General features: G+C 39.7%; 1 protein-coding gene across 1 annotated transcript in view; it reads right to left on the bottom strand.

Moving 5' to 3' along the window:
* Positions 1 to 14,936, bottom strand: part of DNAH1 (dynein axonemal heavy chain 1) — a 691,978-nt gene that overhangs the window by 302,949 nt on the left and 374,093 nt on the right. Inside the window, exons 28-32 of the mRNA XM_053721084.1 lie at positions 13,928 to 14,091; positions 5,615 to 5,728; positions 5,339 to 5,527; positions 4,262 to 4,367; positions 1,638 to 1,751 (exon numbers count right to left, since the gene is read on the bottom strand). Of these exons, the coding sequence (XP_053577059.1) occupies positions 1,638 to 1,751; positions 4,262 to 4,367; positions 5,339 to 5,527; positions 5,615 to 5,728; positions 13,928 to 14,091 (687 nt within the window). The remainder of the gene's footprint in view (positions 1 to 1,637; positions 1,752 to 4,261; positions 4,368 to 5,338; positions 5,528 to 5,614; positions 5,729 to 13,927; positions 14,092 to 14,936) is intronic.

Raw genomic sequence — 14,936 nt, 5'->3', positions numbered from 1 at the left:
TTCCCTCTGCCTAAAACATAAGATGCAAGTAGCTGCAGCTGGTTTCCTCAAGCAGTTTGTCAGTTGGCCTGTTCTAGCTAAGCAAGCAAAGAAAACTAACTGCCAAATTTTAAGTTTATACACAATTCCCTGTATAAAACACAAGCCACACACATACTAATAAACTATTTCAACAAAATTAGCCCAAAGAGGAAAAAACGTCCCAATAAAGGGAAGATTAACCCCCTAGTCTCAACATACATAATGTGCCTGCCCACTGCCAAAGAAAATCCTGTATAAAGGATTTTAAAAATGTCCCCATCTACTGCATATGACATATTCTTCTGAAGTGCAAGTCTCTAAGAGCTAGAAGACAAAAGAACTTACCTGCAGTCTAGCTGTCCGGCAGGAAGACAGCTCACAAGGCGTGAAAGGACACATACTCATTACAGAGACCTGTAGAAAAGAAAGAACAGAGTAACCAACTCTGGCTTTCTGTACCATGGGCAGCAATGTGTTAGGAAACAAAGCACGGACTACCTCACAACTTCCTAACTGCTTAAAAGCCACCACTACTCTACTGAAGAGATTGACGTGGACTCATCTAAACCCAAATCCTTGCTTGAAGGGAAAAATACCTGAACAAGGAATTAATTTCTTCAAACAACAAACTTCACCTCCTCCATTGACAGAGGTAAAAAGAATAACTGGGGATTATGGGTAGGGGAGTGACACTTAACAGCTTTGCTGTGGTGCTCTTTGCCTCCTCCTGCTGACCAGGAGTGATATCCCCACTAGTAATTGAATGATGTTGTGGACTTTCCATATCTTAGGAAAGAAAAATGAATGCCTGCCTCATAAATTTCAAATAAATCTATCAACCTCTGACATGTGGTTCCTTCTCTCATATTTAACTCAAAATGTTGTGTGCTACAATAGACCAGTTTTAAAATGCCCCCACATACCCACTGTTTTGTTTTTATCTGTTTTAAAATGAAACAATGACTTTTAAACTAGCAGTGTGGTAGAGTATGATATATACAGCATGATATCCTTTGGAAATCTGGGAGACTTTTAGACTGTTCCTGCTGTCGGGAGTGGGAGAGCTGATACACCAAGAATTATCAACGTGCGTCTACCAGCACACTAGGGTGCTTTTACCAAATGTGAGTACCCCCTTGCATGTGAAGCTTACTTTGCTGGATTAACTGACTGATATGAGCATGAGGCACCCCTCTATCTGTCAGCATTTATCATTGCACAAGCAGTTCTGGTGAACTGCTTGTGCAATGCTGCCCTCTGCAGAGTGGCGGCCAATCGGGTGTCAATCAACCCGATCGTATTCAATCAGGTGGAATGATGTCCCCCGCCTCAGAGGAAGCGGACAAGTAAAGGAGCAGCGGTCATAAGATCGCTGCTTCTTAACTACTGTTTCCAGCGAGCCTGAAGGCTCGCGAGGAAACAGGGGTAATCGGCCCCCATGTACTGAAATGGCAGATGACTACTAGCAACATTTAAAGCAATGTTTTGTGGTTGATGTTTTCGTATTACAACATATTAACTCAAAAAATGTAATAAAATAAAAAAATATTATTGCTACATACAACATATTAAACCTTAATGCTGACAGACTCATTCTTTGAGGACTTTATACTAACCTTCAGATTATCAGGTAATTCTGTACGACCCGCATAGCCAGGGTTCATTGTAATAAATACAGCACACGTGGCCACTAGAGGAATTTCTATTCCTTCAAACATGAAGCGATCCACCTAGTTAAAAAGTAAAAAAAAAATGAGAAAATATTAAATAAATAAAAAAACATAAAATATAGAAATATAAAGCAATGCTTGTGAAGAAGAGTTTCTTCTATCAACTATGAATGCAAGTAAATATATTGGTAGCCACCATTCCCTCTAAGTTGTGCCCGTGTGCGCGCACACCTGTTTTGGAAATAGCACATATGTGTTTTCATTATGCACTCATCTATTTTAACGATATACATATTTTTATTTATTTTGAAATTAGGTTTGTCTGGCTGTCTGCCGAGTAGCAGTTAATTAGAATAAAATGACAAAACCCCCTACACGTTAGTTTAAGCTCTCAATCAAACACAAGAAAGCAAGAACATTCCTGGTTTCAATTCTCCTTTAAAAGAAAATGAAGCCCAGTTTGTTTTTTTTCTTTCATGATTTAGAGAAAGCATATAATTTAAAACAACTTTCCAAGTTTCCTATTTAGGGCCGACTCAACCATGGGACCAAGTGGGTCCAACGGACCCCGGCGGCACTTGACAAGGGCTAGCAGTTCAGTGACTGAGTCTGTCACTGTCAGAACCAAACCACTCCTGTTTTCTTGGGGGAGTTACAGGCTTCCAGCAGGATAACCTCATCATGCACAAAGACACAGCACCAGTCAGGTGAGATATTCAAGGTGGGAAAAGGGCATCTCTTAACTAACTTTCTTCCCACTTATTGCATCATTTTGCATTAGCATTGGTTACATGCAAGTAGGCAGGCTTAGTAAGGTCAGCGACCAGGCTAGTAAATTGTTATGCTAATTAGTAATGTTACTACGGTTTGGGGCACCTTCGCATTCTTAGACCCAGGCAGCACGATATCTTGAGCTGGCCCTGCTTCAATTATCTCATTTAATTTGTTTTCTTGGTATCCTGTATTGATAAATATGTCTATTTAGGCTCAGGAGCAGCAATGCACTGCTGGGATACTGCTACTCATTGGTGGCTGCACACATATGCCTTTTTCATTGGCTCACCAGATGTGTTCAGCTACCAGTAGTACACTGCTGCTCTTTTAACAAAGGATAACAAAAGAATAATACAAAGTTGCATGACAACAGAGCAAATAAAAGAGGACCATACCTTCCTATCAAAGAGCAGGTTATTTTACAATTATAACTTCTAGATTTTTGGTACAAGTTTCAAAATGTTTTATAAAAGGATACTGGAACTAGAAATGTCACTGCTTTTTTTTTTACATCTCAGTGAGAACTTACACGTTGGCATTGATATTATTTTTTTAATTTAACTTTCCTATCTTTTAAAACTATATATGATAAACTCAAATGTCCTTAACCTCTTAGCTGCAACAAAATGGCCAAAAGGCTAAGGACATTGCGAACAATTTTTCCTATATAAATCCTGTGCACAAACTTTTAAAGGGACAATCCGGTCAAAATTTAAATGCACATAGAAAAATTACATTTTTTGAATAGAAACATATTTGCAGTATCTGTGTATTAGCAAAAATGCTTCTAATAAAAGTTATCACTGTTTTAGTATTAGCATTTTTCTCTGCATGTGCATGTGATGCATAGCTAGATATTCTCAGTGCACCAGCATTTTAAATACTGCAGCTGCTCAGAGAGCCAGTGGGGTTTGTATCACGTCAGCAATTAACAAATTGAGTCATTACCAGATGGTACAAGCACCTTAGCCTCTCTTAGCAAGCGCTGTGTTTAGAATTCTGGTGCACAGTGCATACTTAAATATACTTCTGAAACAGCTATAGCTTTTATTAGAAGCTTATTGCTAATACACATCTATTGTAAAAATGCTTCTATTCAAAAGTGAAATGTACGTTTGTGCATTCAAATTTTGCCTAGAATGCCCCTTTAAGCAACTTAAACACTCCTACTGTCATAAGGAAAATGTCTAAATTTTTATATCTTAATTCAAAAACTACTGATGGAATTTAAGGAAGATAGTTAAGCTTTTCAAGAGTTAAAAACTGATAATAATAATCAATCATGAAATGCTCAAATTATCACAATAAGCAGCGCATCAGCTATTTAATTAGAATGACTATTTAGATTCATAGGGCTCTATTTATGAATCACCGGATGCTGCTTCCGACCCTCTCTGCTTCAGTTTCGACTGAAGCGGAAGTTAAGAAGCAGTGGTCCTAAGAACGTGCTCCTTAACTCGTCCGCCACCTCTGAGGTGGCAAACAGCAATCAGCCCGATCGAATACGATCAGGTTGATTGACAGCTCCTGCTAGTGGCTGATTGGCTGCAAATCTGCAGGGGGCGGTATTGCACCAGCAGTTCCCCAGAACTGCTGGTGCAATGATAAATGCAGACAGCGTATGCTGTCGGCATTTATCGATGTGCGGCGGACATGATTCGCTATAGTGGATCATGTCTGTCCGCACCTACATAAATAGATCACATAGTAAGATTATACAAAAAAAAAAAATATATATATATATATATATATATATATATTAATAAAACAAGTACATTTCAGTATAAAATACTCACCCTCTGCTGCTGTGCTTTCTGAATAGTAGTGATCTGTTGTGCTACTACAGAGAGCACCTCAATGTCAATACGATTAAATTCATCAAAGCATGCCCATGCTCCAGAACTGTGGAAAATGAGAGATAAAATGATGTGTCAATGAATTGAAGTGTGTCCCTCCCATGGGCAATAACTTGCTTACTTAAAGGGACACTGAACCCCCCCCCCAAAAAAAAAAGGTCTTTCTTGATTCAGATAGAGCACGCAATTTTAAGCAACTTTCTAATTTACTCAGATTATCATTTTTTTCATTCTCTTGATATCTTTATTTGAAAAGCAAGAATGTAAGATTAGAAGCTGGACCATTTTTGGTTCACAACCTGGGTTGTCCTTGCTGATTGGACAGCACTAATACACAAGTGCTGTCCAGGTACTGAACCACAAATTGTCTGGCTCCTTATTGTAGATGCCTTCTTTTTCAAATAAAGATAGCAAGAGAACAAATACAAATTGATAATAGGAGTAAAATAGAAAGTTGCTTAAAATTGCATGCTCTATCTGAATCATGAAAGAAAAATGTTGGGTTTAGTGTCCCTTTAAAGATTAAGTAAAATATTATGTAAATCTAAAAATTAAACTTTCATGATTAAGATAGGGCATGCAATTTTAATTAACTTTCCAATTTACTTTCATCATCAAATTTGATGTGTTCTTTTGATATTCTTTGTTGAAGGATAAACCTATGTAGGCTGACATGCTAATGTCTAAGCCCTTGAAGGCCGCCTCTTATCTCAGTGCATTTTATTAGCTTTCCACAGTTGGGCAGTGCTAGTTTATGTGTGTCATATAGATAACACTGTGCTCACTCCTGTAGAGTCCTGTAGAGTCAGCACTGATTGGTTAAAATACAAGTCTGACAAAAGATCTGAGATAAGGAGCAGTCTGCAGAGGCTTAGATACAAGGTAATCACAGAGGTAAAAAGTGTATAATTATAACCGTGTTGATTATGAAAAACTGGGGAATGGGTAATAAAGGGATTATCTATCTTTTTAAACAATAACATTTCTCAAGTAGACTGTCTGACTTTCATTACCCACCTGGCTAGACCTTTGAAGAACTTGCCCATTGCCATAAAATCCAGCTGGTCTGAGCAGTTAAATACCACTGTTTGAATTGCCAAAGCTTTTCCTAGATCCTTGGTGGTCTCTGTTTTTCCTGTGCCAGCTGGTCCTGCAGGTGCCCCCCCAAATTTCAGATGTAGCGCCCCTGTCAGTGTTAAGTAGCACCTAAACAACAATGAAGGTATGAAAGTTATGCTTGTATATAAAGACACAAGTTGGCCGCTTTACAAAGTACATATACATAACTACTACCTGTCTGTTAGAGGTGTTATCACCAAGCGTCCTGTGTTTCCAAGGTACTCATAGCCATATAGAAATTCAGCATTTACAGCTCTTACATACAAATCATCTTGTGTCCAATAATACCTAAAAAAGTAGGTTAAAAGGAAAGTCTAGTCAAAAATAAACTTCCATGATTCAGATAGGGCATGCCATTTTAAACAACTTTCCAGTTTACTTTTATCATCGATTTTGCTTTGTTCTCTTGGTATTCTTAGTTGAAAGGTAGGTTCATGTGCAAATGTTTAAGCCCTTGAATGCCACCTCTTATCTGAATGCATTTGAACGTTTTTTTTACAACTAGAGGGTGTTAGTTTGTGTGCCATATAGATAGTATTGTGCTCACGCACATAGAATTTCTAGGAGTCAGCACTGATTGGCTAAAATGCAAGTCTGTAAAAAAAAATGAAATAAGGAGGCAGTCTGCAGAGGCTAAGATACAAGGTAATCACAGAGGTAAAAAGTGCATTAATATAATAGTGTTGGTTATGCAAAACTAGGGAATGGGTAATAAAGGGATTTGTCTATCTTTTTAAACAATAACAATTCTGGTGTAGACTGCCCCTTTAAGTTGTATATCAACTTGCTTTAAATACTAAAAAGGGTCATTAAAATATCACGTCTTATATTCCAAAAGAATTATGGTTAGTGGTACTCAGGGTGAATTCTATAAAACATAAAGTGCCATATTCTGGTAAGTTTTAAATGCTGCAAAATACAATAATAAGATGTGCTTAGATAAAATAGATGACTTTAGGAAGCAAACACAATGGGCTAGATTATGAGAGGGGCACAATATCTCAGTAATACCAATGCACATAAATGTGCGCTGGTATTACAGGTGCAACGCAATGTGAATGCGATCTTGCGTTCACATTGCTGAAAGCCAAGCGCTCATGAGAGTACGCTTCCATAGGCTCCGATTGGAGCCTCGTTTTCTGTGCTATCTAGCCATTTTGGGCTAGATTACAAGTGAGGCGCAACCTTCTGTGCTCTCACATTGGGGCAAAGCTGCAAATTTCCGCACATACGTTAAATACCCAGGATATTACAAGTTGAAAGTAAATGTGAACGCGCAAGTGATTTGCAATTTAGGAAAAGCTGGTGTTAAAATATGAGCAAACCTCAAAAGTGGAACAAAATAAATAGAAAAAAACATGCCACAGTACAGTAACGTATGAGGAATTTCTGATTAAAATGCATTGAAAAGTTATAAGGGTGAAAAGATATGAGAAATATACGTTTGAATTAATGTATTTATATGTGCATATATATATTTACATACATATAAACACATATAAATACAGATGTACAGATGTATAGAAATAAAACAAAATGTATGCTTACCTGATAAATTTATTTATTTCTGGAGACGGTGAGTCCACAGAATCATCAATTACTGTTGGTAATATCACTCCTGGCCAGCAGAAAGAGGCAAAGAGCACCACAGCTAAACTGTTAAGTATCACTCCCTTACCCACAACCCCCAGTCATTCGACCGAAGGGAAATGGAGAAAAAGGGAGCAACACAAGTTGCAGAGGTGCCTGAGGTTCAAGTAAAAAATATAACTGTCTATAAAAAGGGTGGGGCCGTGGACTCACTGTAACCAGAAAGAAATACATTTATCAGGTAAGTATGAATTTTGTTTTCTTTCTTAAGACACGGTGAGTCCACGGAATAATCAATTACTGTTGGGAAACAATACCCAAGCTAGAGGACACAGATGATTAGGAAGGGACAATGAAAAACAGAGAGTTGCACTCAACTAGGCTTAGAACTGAAGCTGGAAATACTTCCTTGCTTAGTCCTTCCTTACTCCCAGGGTACAAACTCTTTCTGCACACTATGCCTTTTACAAAGGTAAAATCTCTTGTAGCATATCAGTCTGACCCTGCTAAATGACAGTCCAGCGCCAAAATACCAGGCAAATCTCCTTTGAACAAGGGAAAGCAAACAACCCCCAAACTAACGTTTTGGGCTCTATGGGCCTCGTCAGTGAGGTGCAGTTGCATCCCTCTAAGGCATGTGTGCAAGGAGGCCATGTCTGGTTACCCCTTTTTCTCTTAGGGTGAAGGGACAAGACAAATAACCTGAACAGAAGGCACCCCTGCTTGCAAAACCTTTCTCCCATAGGAAGCCTCAGCTGAGGCAAAAGTATCAAATTTGGAAAATTTGGAAAAAGTATGCAGAGGAGACCAAGTTGCCGCCTTGCAAATCTGTTCCACAGAAGCCTCATTCTTGAACGCCCAAGAAGAAGAAACAGCCCTAGTGAAATGAGCTGTAATTCTCTCAGGAGGCTGCTGTCCAGCAGTCTCATAGGTCAAACAAATTATATTTCTCAACCAGAGAGAAAGAGAAGTAGCTGTAGCTTTCTGACCTTTATGTTTCCCAGATAAACAAACAAACAAGGCAGAAGACTGGCGGAAATCCTTAGTTGCCTGTAGGTAGAATTTCAGGGCACGCACAACATCTAAGTTGTGCAACAAACATTCGTTATGGGAAGAGGGATTAGGACATAGAGAAGGAACAACAATTTCCTGATTAATATTCCTATCTGAAACAACTTTAGGAAGGAACCCCAATTTAGTACGAAGGACCACCTTATCACCATAAAAAATAAGATATGGAGATTCATATTCCAAAGCTGAGAGGTCCGAGACTCGCCGAGCCGAAGAAATAGCAACAAGAAATAAAACCTTCAAAGATAACAATTTAATATCTATAGAATGCATAGGCTCAAACGGAGTCTGCTGCAAAAGTTTAAGAATAAGGTTAAGGCTCCAAGGTGGAGAAACTGACTTAAACACAGGCTTGAATCTAATCAGGGCCTGACAAAAAGATTGCACATCTGGCACATCCGCCAGACGCTTATGTAGCAAAATGGACAGAGCAGAAATCTGACCCTTCAGAGTACTTGCTGACAAACCCTTCTCCAGACCCTCCTGGAGAAAAGACAATATCTTAGGAATCCTGACCTTAATCCAAGAGTAGTCCTTGTATTCACACCAAAAAAGGTATTTACGCCATATTTTATGGTAAATCTTCCTAGTAACAGGCTTGCAAGCCTGAATCATGGTCTCAATGACCAACTCAGAAAACTTACGCTTAGACAGAATTAAGCATTCAATCTCCAAGAAGTCAGCTTCAGAGAAACCAGATTTGGATGAAGGAAGGGACCCTGAAGTAGAAGGTCCTTTCTCAGAGGCAGTCTCCAAGGTGGAAGAGATGGCATTTCTACTAGATCTGCATACCAAATCCTGCGTGGCTACGCAGGAGCTACGAGCATCACTGATGCTCTCTCCTGCTTGATACGAGCAATGACTCGTGGTAGGAGAGCAAACAGAGGAAACAGGTATGCCAATCTGAAATTCCAAGGGACCGCCAGAGCATCTATCAGAGCTGCCTGTGGATACCTTGACCTCGAACCATACCTCAGGAGTTTGGCATTCTGCCGAGACACCATCAGGTCCAGCTCCGGTAATCCCCATTTTAAGATCAGGCTGGAGAAAATCTCTGGATGGAGTTCCCACTCCCCAGGATGAAAAGTCTGTCTGCTCAGAAAATCTGTTTCCCAGTTTTCCACTCCTGGAATGTGAATGGCAGATAGAAAGCAGTTGTGAGCTTCCGCCCACAAGATAATTCGGGACACTTCCTTCATGGCTAAGGAACTCTGAGTTACTCCCTAATGGTTAATGTAAGCCACTGAAGTTATGTTGTCTGACTGGAACCTTATAAACTGGACTGAAGACAATTGAGGCCAGGCCATCAGAGTATTGAAAATTGCTCTCAACTCCAAGATGTTTATGGGGAGAGCAGATTCCTCCCGAGTCCACAGTCCCTGAGCTTTTAAAGAGGCCCAAACTGCTCTCCAGCCAAGCAGACTATCGTCCGTGGTGACAATCACCCAGGAAGGTCTTCGAAAACATGTACGCTGAGACAGATTTTCCTGAGAAAGCTACCAAGGGAGAGAATCTCTTGTGAACTGATCCAGATCTATCCTCTGATATAGATCTTTATGATCCTCGTTCCATTGCCTGAGCATGCAAATTTGTAGAGCTCTCAAATCAAACCGAGCAAAGGGAACAATATCCATGCAAGCAACCACTAGTCCAATTACCTCCATACATTGAGCCACTGATGGTCGAACAGAAGATTGCAGGGAGAGCCAAGAGGAGAGGATCTTAAATTTTCTGACCTCCGTCAGAAATATTTTCATTAATAGGGAGTCTTTTATAGTCCCTAAAAACACTACCCTTGTGGCTGGAACAAGGGAAGTCTTTTCCAGATTTACTATCCAACCATGGGAGCAAAGAAAGGACAACCAGACCTCCGTGTGGGATTTTGCTTGATGAAAATATGGCACCTGGATCAGTATGTCGTCTAGATAGGGAGCAACTGCAATACCTTGAGACCTGACCACTGCCAAGAGAGATCCCAGAACCTTTGAAAAAATAGCTTTTGTTTGCTTGTTTTGTGTTCTAAACGTGTTAAGAGAAGAGCTGATGTATGACAGGTAAAACCCTCCTAGGCTGGCCGGGCTCCTGGAACTCCCGGTTGGCCGCCTCACAACGCACACCCGCCTAACCCATCTCAGGCTGGCTGGACTCCTGGAACTCCCAGTCGGCCACAGAACAGCAGGACACCCACTAAATTTACCTGTGGTCGCTCCAGCAACCATGTGCCCCAGAGCTCAGCTCTTTTGGGGATTAGTAGCCCCTAGGGAGGACAAGAGGTGAGGTTGGGAACTGGGTTTTTTGACACCCCTACCTCCATAACTTCAACGGGCTGTATTTCCACTCACCAGTGACAAATCATTTTTAGACTGTGGTATCTGGGGACAGAGAGCTTTAAAATGACACCCTGGAAGTGCTGCTGCTCCCCGGGATCACCCTAAAACCGCCACCACTGTGTCCTGGGATTATGTGGGATCGTGGCTGCTATGGAGGTGCTGGTCTGTCTGGAGGGGCGGGAATGGCGGGAAAATTGTGGGATTGTCCATTTTCTTATAATGATGAGCTTTGTGTATAAAAGGATTGTGTGTTTTCAATAAAATCAGTTCCTGTTTTCACCTGAATGCTAGTATGTCTAATAATTTGGGTGGGCTCCTGCTAAAATCACTTTCCTGGGCTACATAGCAGCCTGTTCCAGGCAGAGGAAGGACCCTCTGACAGAGCTACCTAGTCTGGGTAGCCGGAGTCTGCCACAGGGTGGGACCCTGAGTACTGGTGCTGTCAGGCATCAGGGGTGGCTACAGGCTGTGGTCACTTTCCAGCTACATAGCTGCAGTTGGCAGGGAGGAAGCAGGATCCACTTGGCGGAGGTACCCAGTCCGGGTAGCCGAGGTATCCGTCACACATCCTATAGATCTATGGTCATCATGAACTGACCCTCTTGCACTAGGAAGATTGTAATGAATTGTCTTAATTTTGAAAGACGGTACTCTGAAAATTTTGTTTAAACACATTAGCCCTAGAATAGGTCTGAAAGTTCCCGTTTTTTTGGGAACAACAAACAGATTGGAATAACACCCTAGACCTTGTTCCTGAACTGGAACAGGTACAATTACTCCCAGGGAGGATAGATCTTGAACACATTTCAAGAACGCCCCTCTCTTTGTCTGGTCTGTAGATAATCTTGAGAGGTGAAACCTGCCCCTGGGAGGAAACATCTTGAATTCCAATTTATAACCCTGTGATACTATGTCCACAGTCCAAGGATCTGGGACATCTCGTTTTCAAGCTTGAGAGAACTGAGAAAGTCTGCCCCCCACTAGATCTGATCCCGGATCTGGGAGCAAACCCTTCATGCAGATTTAGAGTCAGCTGTGGGCTTCTTGGATTGCTTCCCCTTTGTGCCAAGACTGATTGGGTTTCCAAGAGGGTTTGGATCGATCCTGTTTGGTAGACGTAGGGGAAGACTTACCTCTGAAGTTACGAAAGGAACGAAAATTACTCTGATGACCTTTTGTTCTATTCTTCTTATCTTGAGGTAGAAAAGACCCTTTTTCACCCGTAATATCTGAAATAATTTTTGCTAGATCTGGACCAAACAATACCTTTCCCTTATAAGGAAGAGCCAAAAGTTCGACCTTTGAGGAGACATCTGCTGACCAAGATTTCAGCCACAAGGCTCTACGGCCTAATACGGCAAAACTAGATGACATAGCACTAAATATAATCACCTGTAAAAAAGCATCCAAACTAAAAGAATTAGCTAGCTTAAGAGCTTTAATTCTGTCTTGAATCTCATCTAAAGAGAGTCAAATAATGCATCAAACCAGTAAGATGCAGCACTAGTCACTGTGGCAATACATACTGCAGGTTGCCATAAAAGACCTAGATGAATGTAAATTCTCTTTAAATAAACCTCCATCTTCTTGTCCATGGGGTCCTTAAAAGAGCAGCTATCCTCAATGGGAATAGTCATCCCTTTGACCAGAGTCAACATACCTTTCTTAGATGAAAGGGTTAAATAGTCTCTTACTTCTCATTAAAAAGGAAAAATTGTGTGTATTTTAATTTAATTTTTAAGGGATTTACAGTCCTGTTGGCAGAGAAAGGGTTCTCTGATATTTATTCTTTTCCTACTATGAGTTACTTTAAGCCTCTAGCAGGGTTTAGTTTTAGTAGCAACTAGGAAGCAGTTGTCTGTGACATTTTTTTGCACCTCTCTGTGGCGCAGTTTAGTTTGTAGCGATCACATGACCCTTGTCTGCGTATTGCATCAGTCTGGTGCCGACAACGATAAGAGACTTCTGAGGAAGACAGATTGTTTTATATGGTCTCCGGAGTTGGTGCAAGGTAGGCACCTCAGCTAATACTGAGGTGTGGGGATTCCTGAAGAAATAATTGGTTTGTTATGATCGTTTTGTGAACGGTTATTGTATTCTGTGGGAATAAACACAATACCCTAGCTGCAGAGGAATTTATATATGGATATAAATAAATCCTTTTTACTTTTTCCGAATTTTATAGTATTGTTGTCTTAAGAAAGAAATACATATATCTCAATGTGATCCTGCGCTTAGGCTAGCAGGAACTGGCAGCAGTTCAAAATGAGGCTCCATTAAAGGGACATTAAACACTAAGGGCTAGATTACAAGTTCAGTGCTAATTTATTGCACGTCCGCAAATGGGCAAATTTACAAGTGGCTGGTATTGCTACTTCCAGCTTGCAGTAGCAATTAGCGCTCAGAAAATTAACCAGAGATCAGATCTCTGGTTAATTTTCTAAAACTGTCCCAAATGCCCCCAAAAAATGGTACTGAAAAGTGCCTTTACATTTTGCTCTATGGGAACTGTGTGTTCCCTGTAAATATATATATGTATATGCTTATGCTGGTATTACACAGTTGAGCGCAAATATTGCTTTAGCGTAAGCAATATTTTGCGCTCAACTCATAATCTGGCCCTAAATAAATCATTGCTTGAATAATGTATTTATTGCAAAGTTTAGCCTGAGAATAATTTGTACATGTATTTTTAAAAATTATATTAGTTGTTCAAATATTGAAAAAAAATAAGGGTAAAGATAAAGTCCATAAAGAAGCGGGAGCCGCCATATTGCAACTTAGGTTACCTTCTCTGCTGAGGCCAATTAGGAATGTTTAGAAATGGCTTACAGCTGTGTCTGCACTTCCATGTTTAACATTGATTGAAAAGACCACAATATTTCAAATTAAATTACAGGAAAGGAGGACAAAATAAATAATAAAAATATATTGCAAAATTATTATACTACATGTAATAAAACCATTTATAATAATATCTTGAGGTGTTTAATGTCCCTTTAAAGTCTATGGGGATTGAGGAAATGTGATTGCAAATTCACAGATTTTTTTTGTTTGTTTGCTTTTAACCGCAAAGCTGTGACTGTTAAAGGGACATTAAACACTTAATAAATGCTAGATAGAATGATGCATTCATAGAAAAGATTAGCCTGAGAATAACATAGCTATTTAAATATTGACAAAATAATTGTAAAGTTTTAGTGTCTATAAAACAATGGGAGCTGCCATGTTGTAACTTAGGTTACCTTCTGTGCTGTGGCTAATAAGGGACAGTTATAAATAGGTCACTAGAGTGTGCAGCAAATGGCTGTGTGGAATATAACGGTGTCCTGCACTTCCATTTCTAACAGGAACTGAAAAGCTCACAATTTCAGAATGGAATTACAGGAAAAGGGAACAAAATAAATAATGAAAACTGAGGACATTTCTTGGACATTCTATCAATCCAAAAATCATTTATTTAAATAGTATCAATAAGACACAGTTGATATCACACCTGAGCTGAGAGATCCACTCAAAGTCATTAACGCTGTTGACATTTTCTTCTATGAGTCGAGCAGCAACATCTTTTGCATGGACCTCGATCACGATCAAGGCAGACAGCACAGAACGCTGCATGCGTGACAGCTTTCCCCGCACCAAGGCAACAAGGTCACTTAGCTACAGAGATAACAACGTTATAAAGTAGGAAATAATGCAGGAATGAAAAGCCAAAATTCACAATATGTGAGAAATCTTATCATATAATGCCAGTTTATTTAATTAAAGGGATAGTCTAATCAAAATTACACTTTCATGATTCAGATAGAGCTGCAATTTTAAGTGACTTTCTAATTTACTCCTATTATCAATTTTTTTTTTTTCTCTTGGAATCTTTATTTGAATGTAAGCTTATGAGCCAGCTTATTTTTGGTTCAGCACCGGGGTAGCGCTTGATGATTGGTGGCTACATTTAGACACCAATCAGAAAGTGCTACCCAGGTGCAGAACCAAAAATACCCCAGCTCCTATGCTTACATTCTTGCTTTTTCGAATAAAGATACCAAGAGAATGAAGAAAAATTGATCATAGGAGTAAATTAGAAAGTTGCTTTAAATTGCATTCTCTATCATGAAAGTTTAATTCTGACTAGACTATTCCTTTAAAATGAAAATGTCTTCCTCTTTTTTCAGAAGTTCCAAAACCCCCAAATTTGCTCAATTTTCAAACTACTGATACAACAGGGCTGCAACCCTTTGCCTTTCTTATGGGTAACTAGGGTTGCCATCTAGCTGGTGTTATACCAAATACATGGTCTTTTTAAAAGTCCATGGGTTAGACAAAGCATGCCATTTTATAAGGCTTTTCAATCTGCTTCTATTATGAAATTTACTTTGTACTTTTGGCATCCATTGTTGAAAAAGCATAACTAGACAGGCTCAGGAGCAGCAATGTACTAACTGATGAAGGTGGCTACACACATATGCATTTTTTGATTGTCTCACCAGATGTGCTCAGCTAAGTCC

The sequence above is a fragment of the Bombina bombina genome, chromosome 7, assembly GCF_027579735.1.
Source record: "Bombina bombina isolate aBomBom1 chromosome 7, aBomBom1.pri, whole genome shotgun sequence".
Lineage (NCBI taxonomy): Eukaryota > Metazoa > Chordata > Amphibia > Anura > Bombinatoridae > Bombina > Bombina bombina.
Note: the sequence above shows the minus strand (reverse complement) of the source record. Positions and strands in the feature narration are given on the sequence as shown.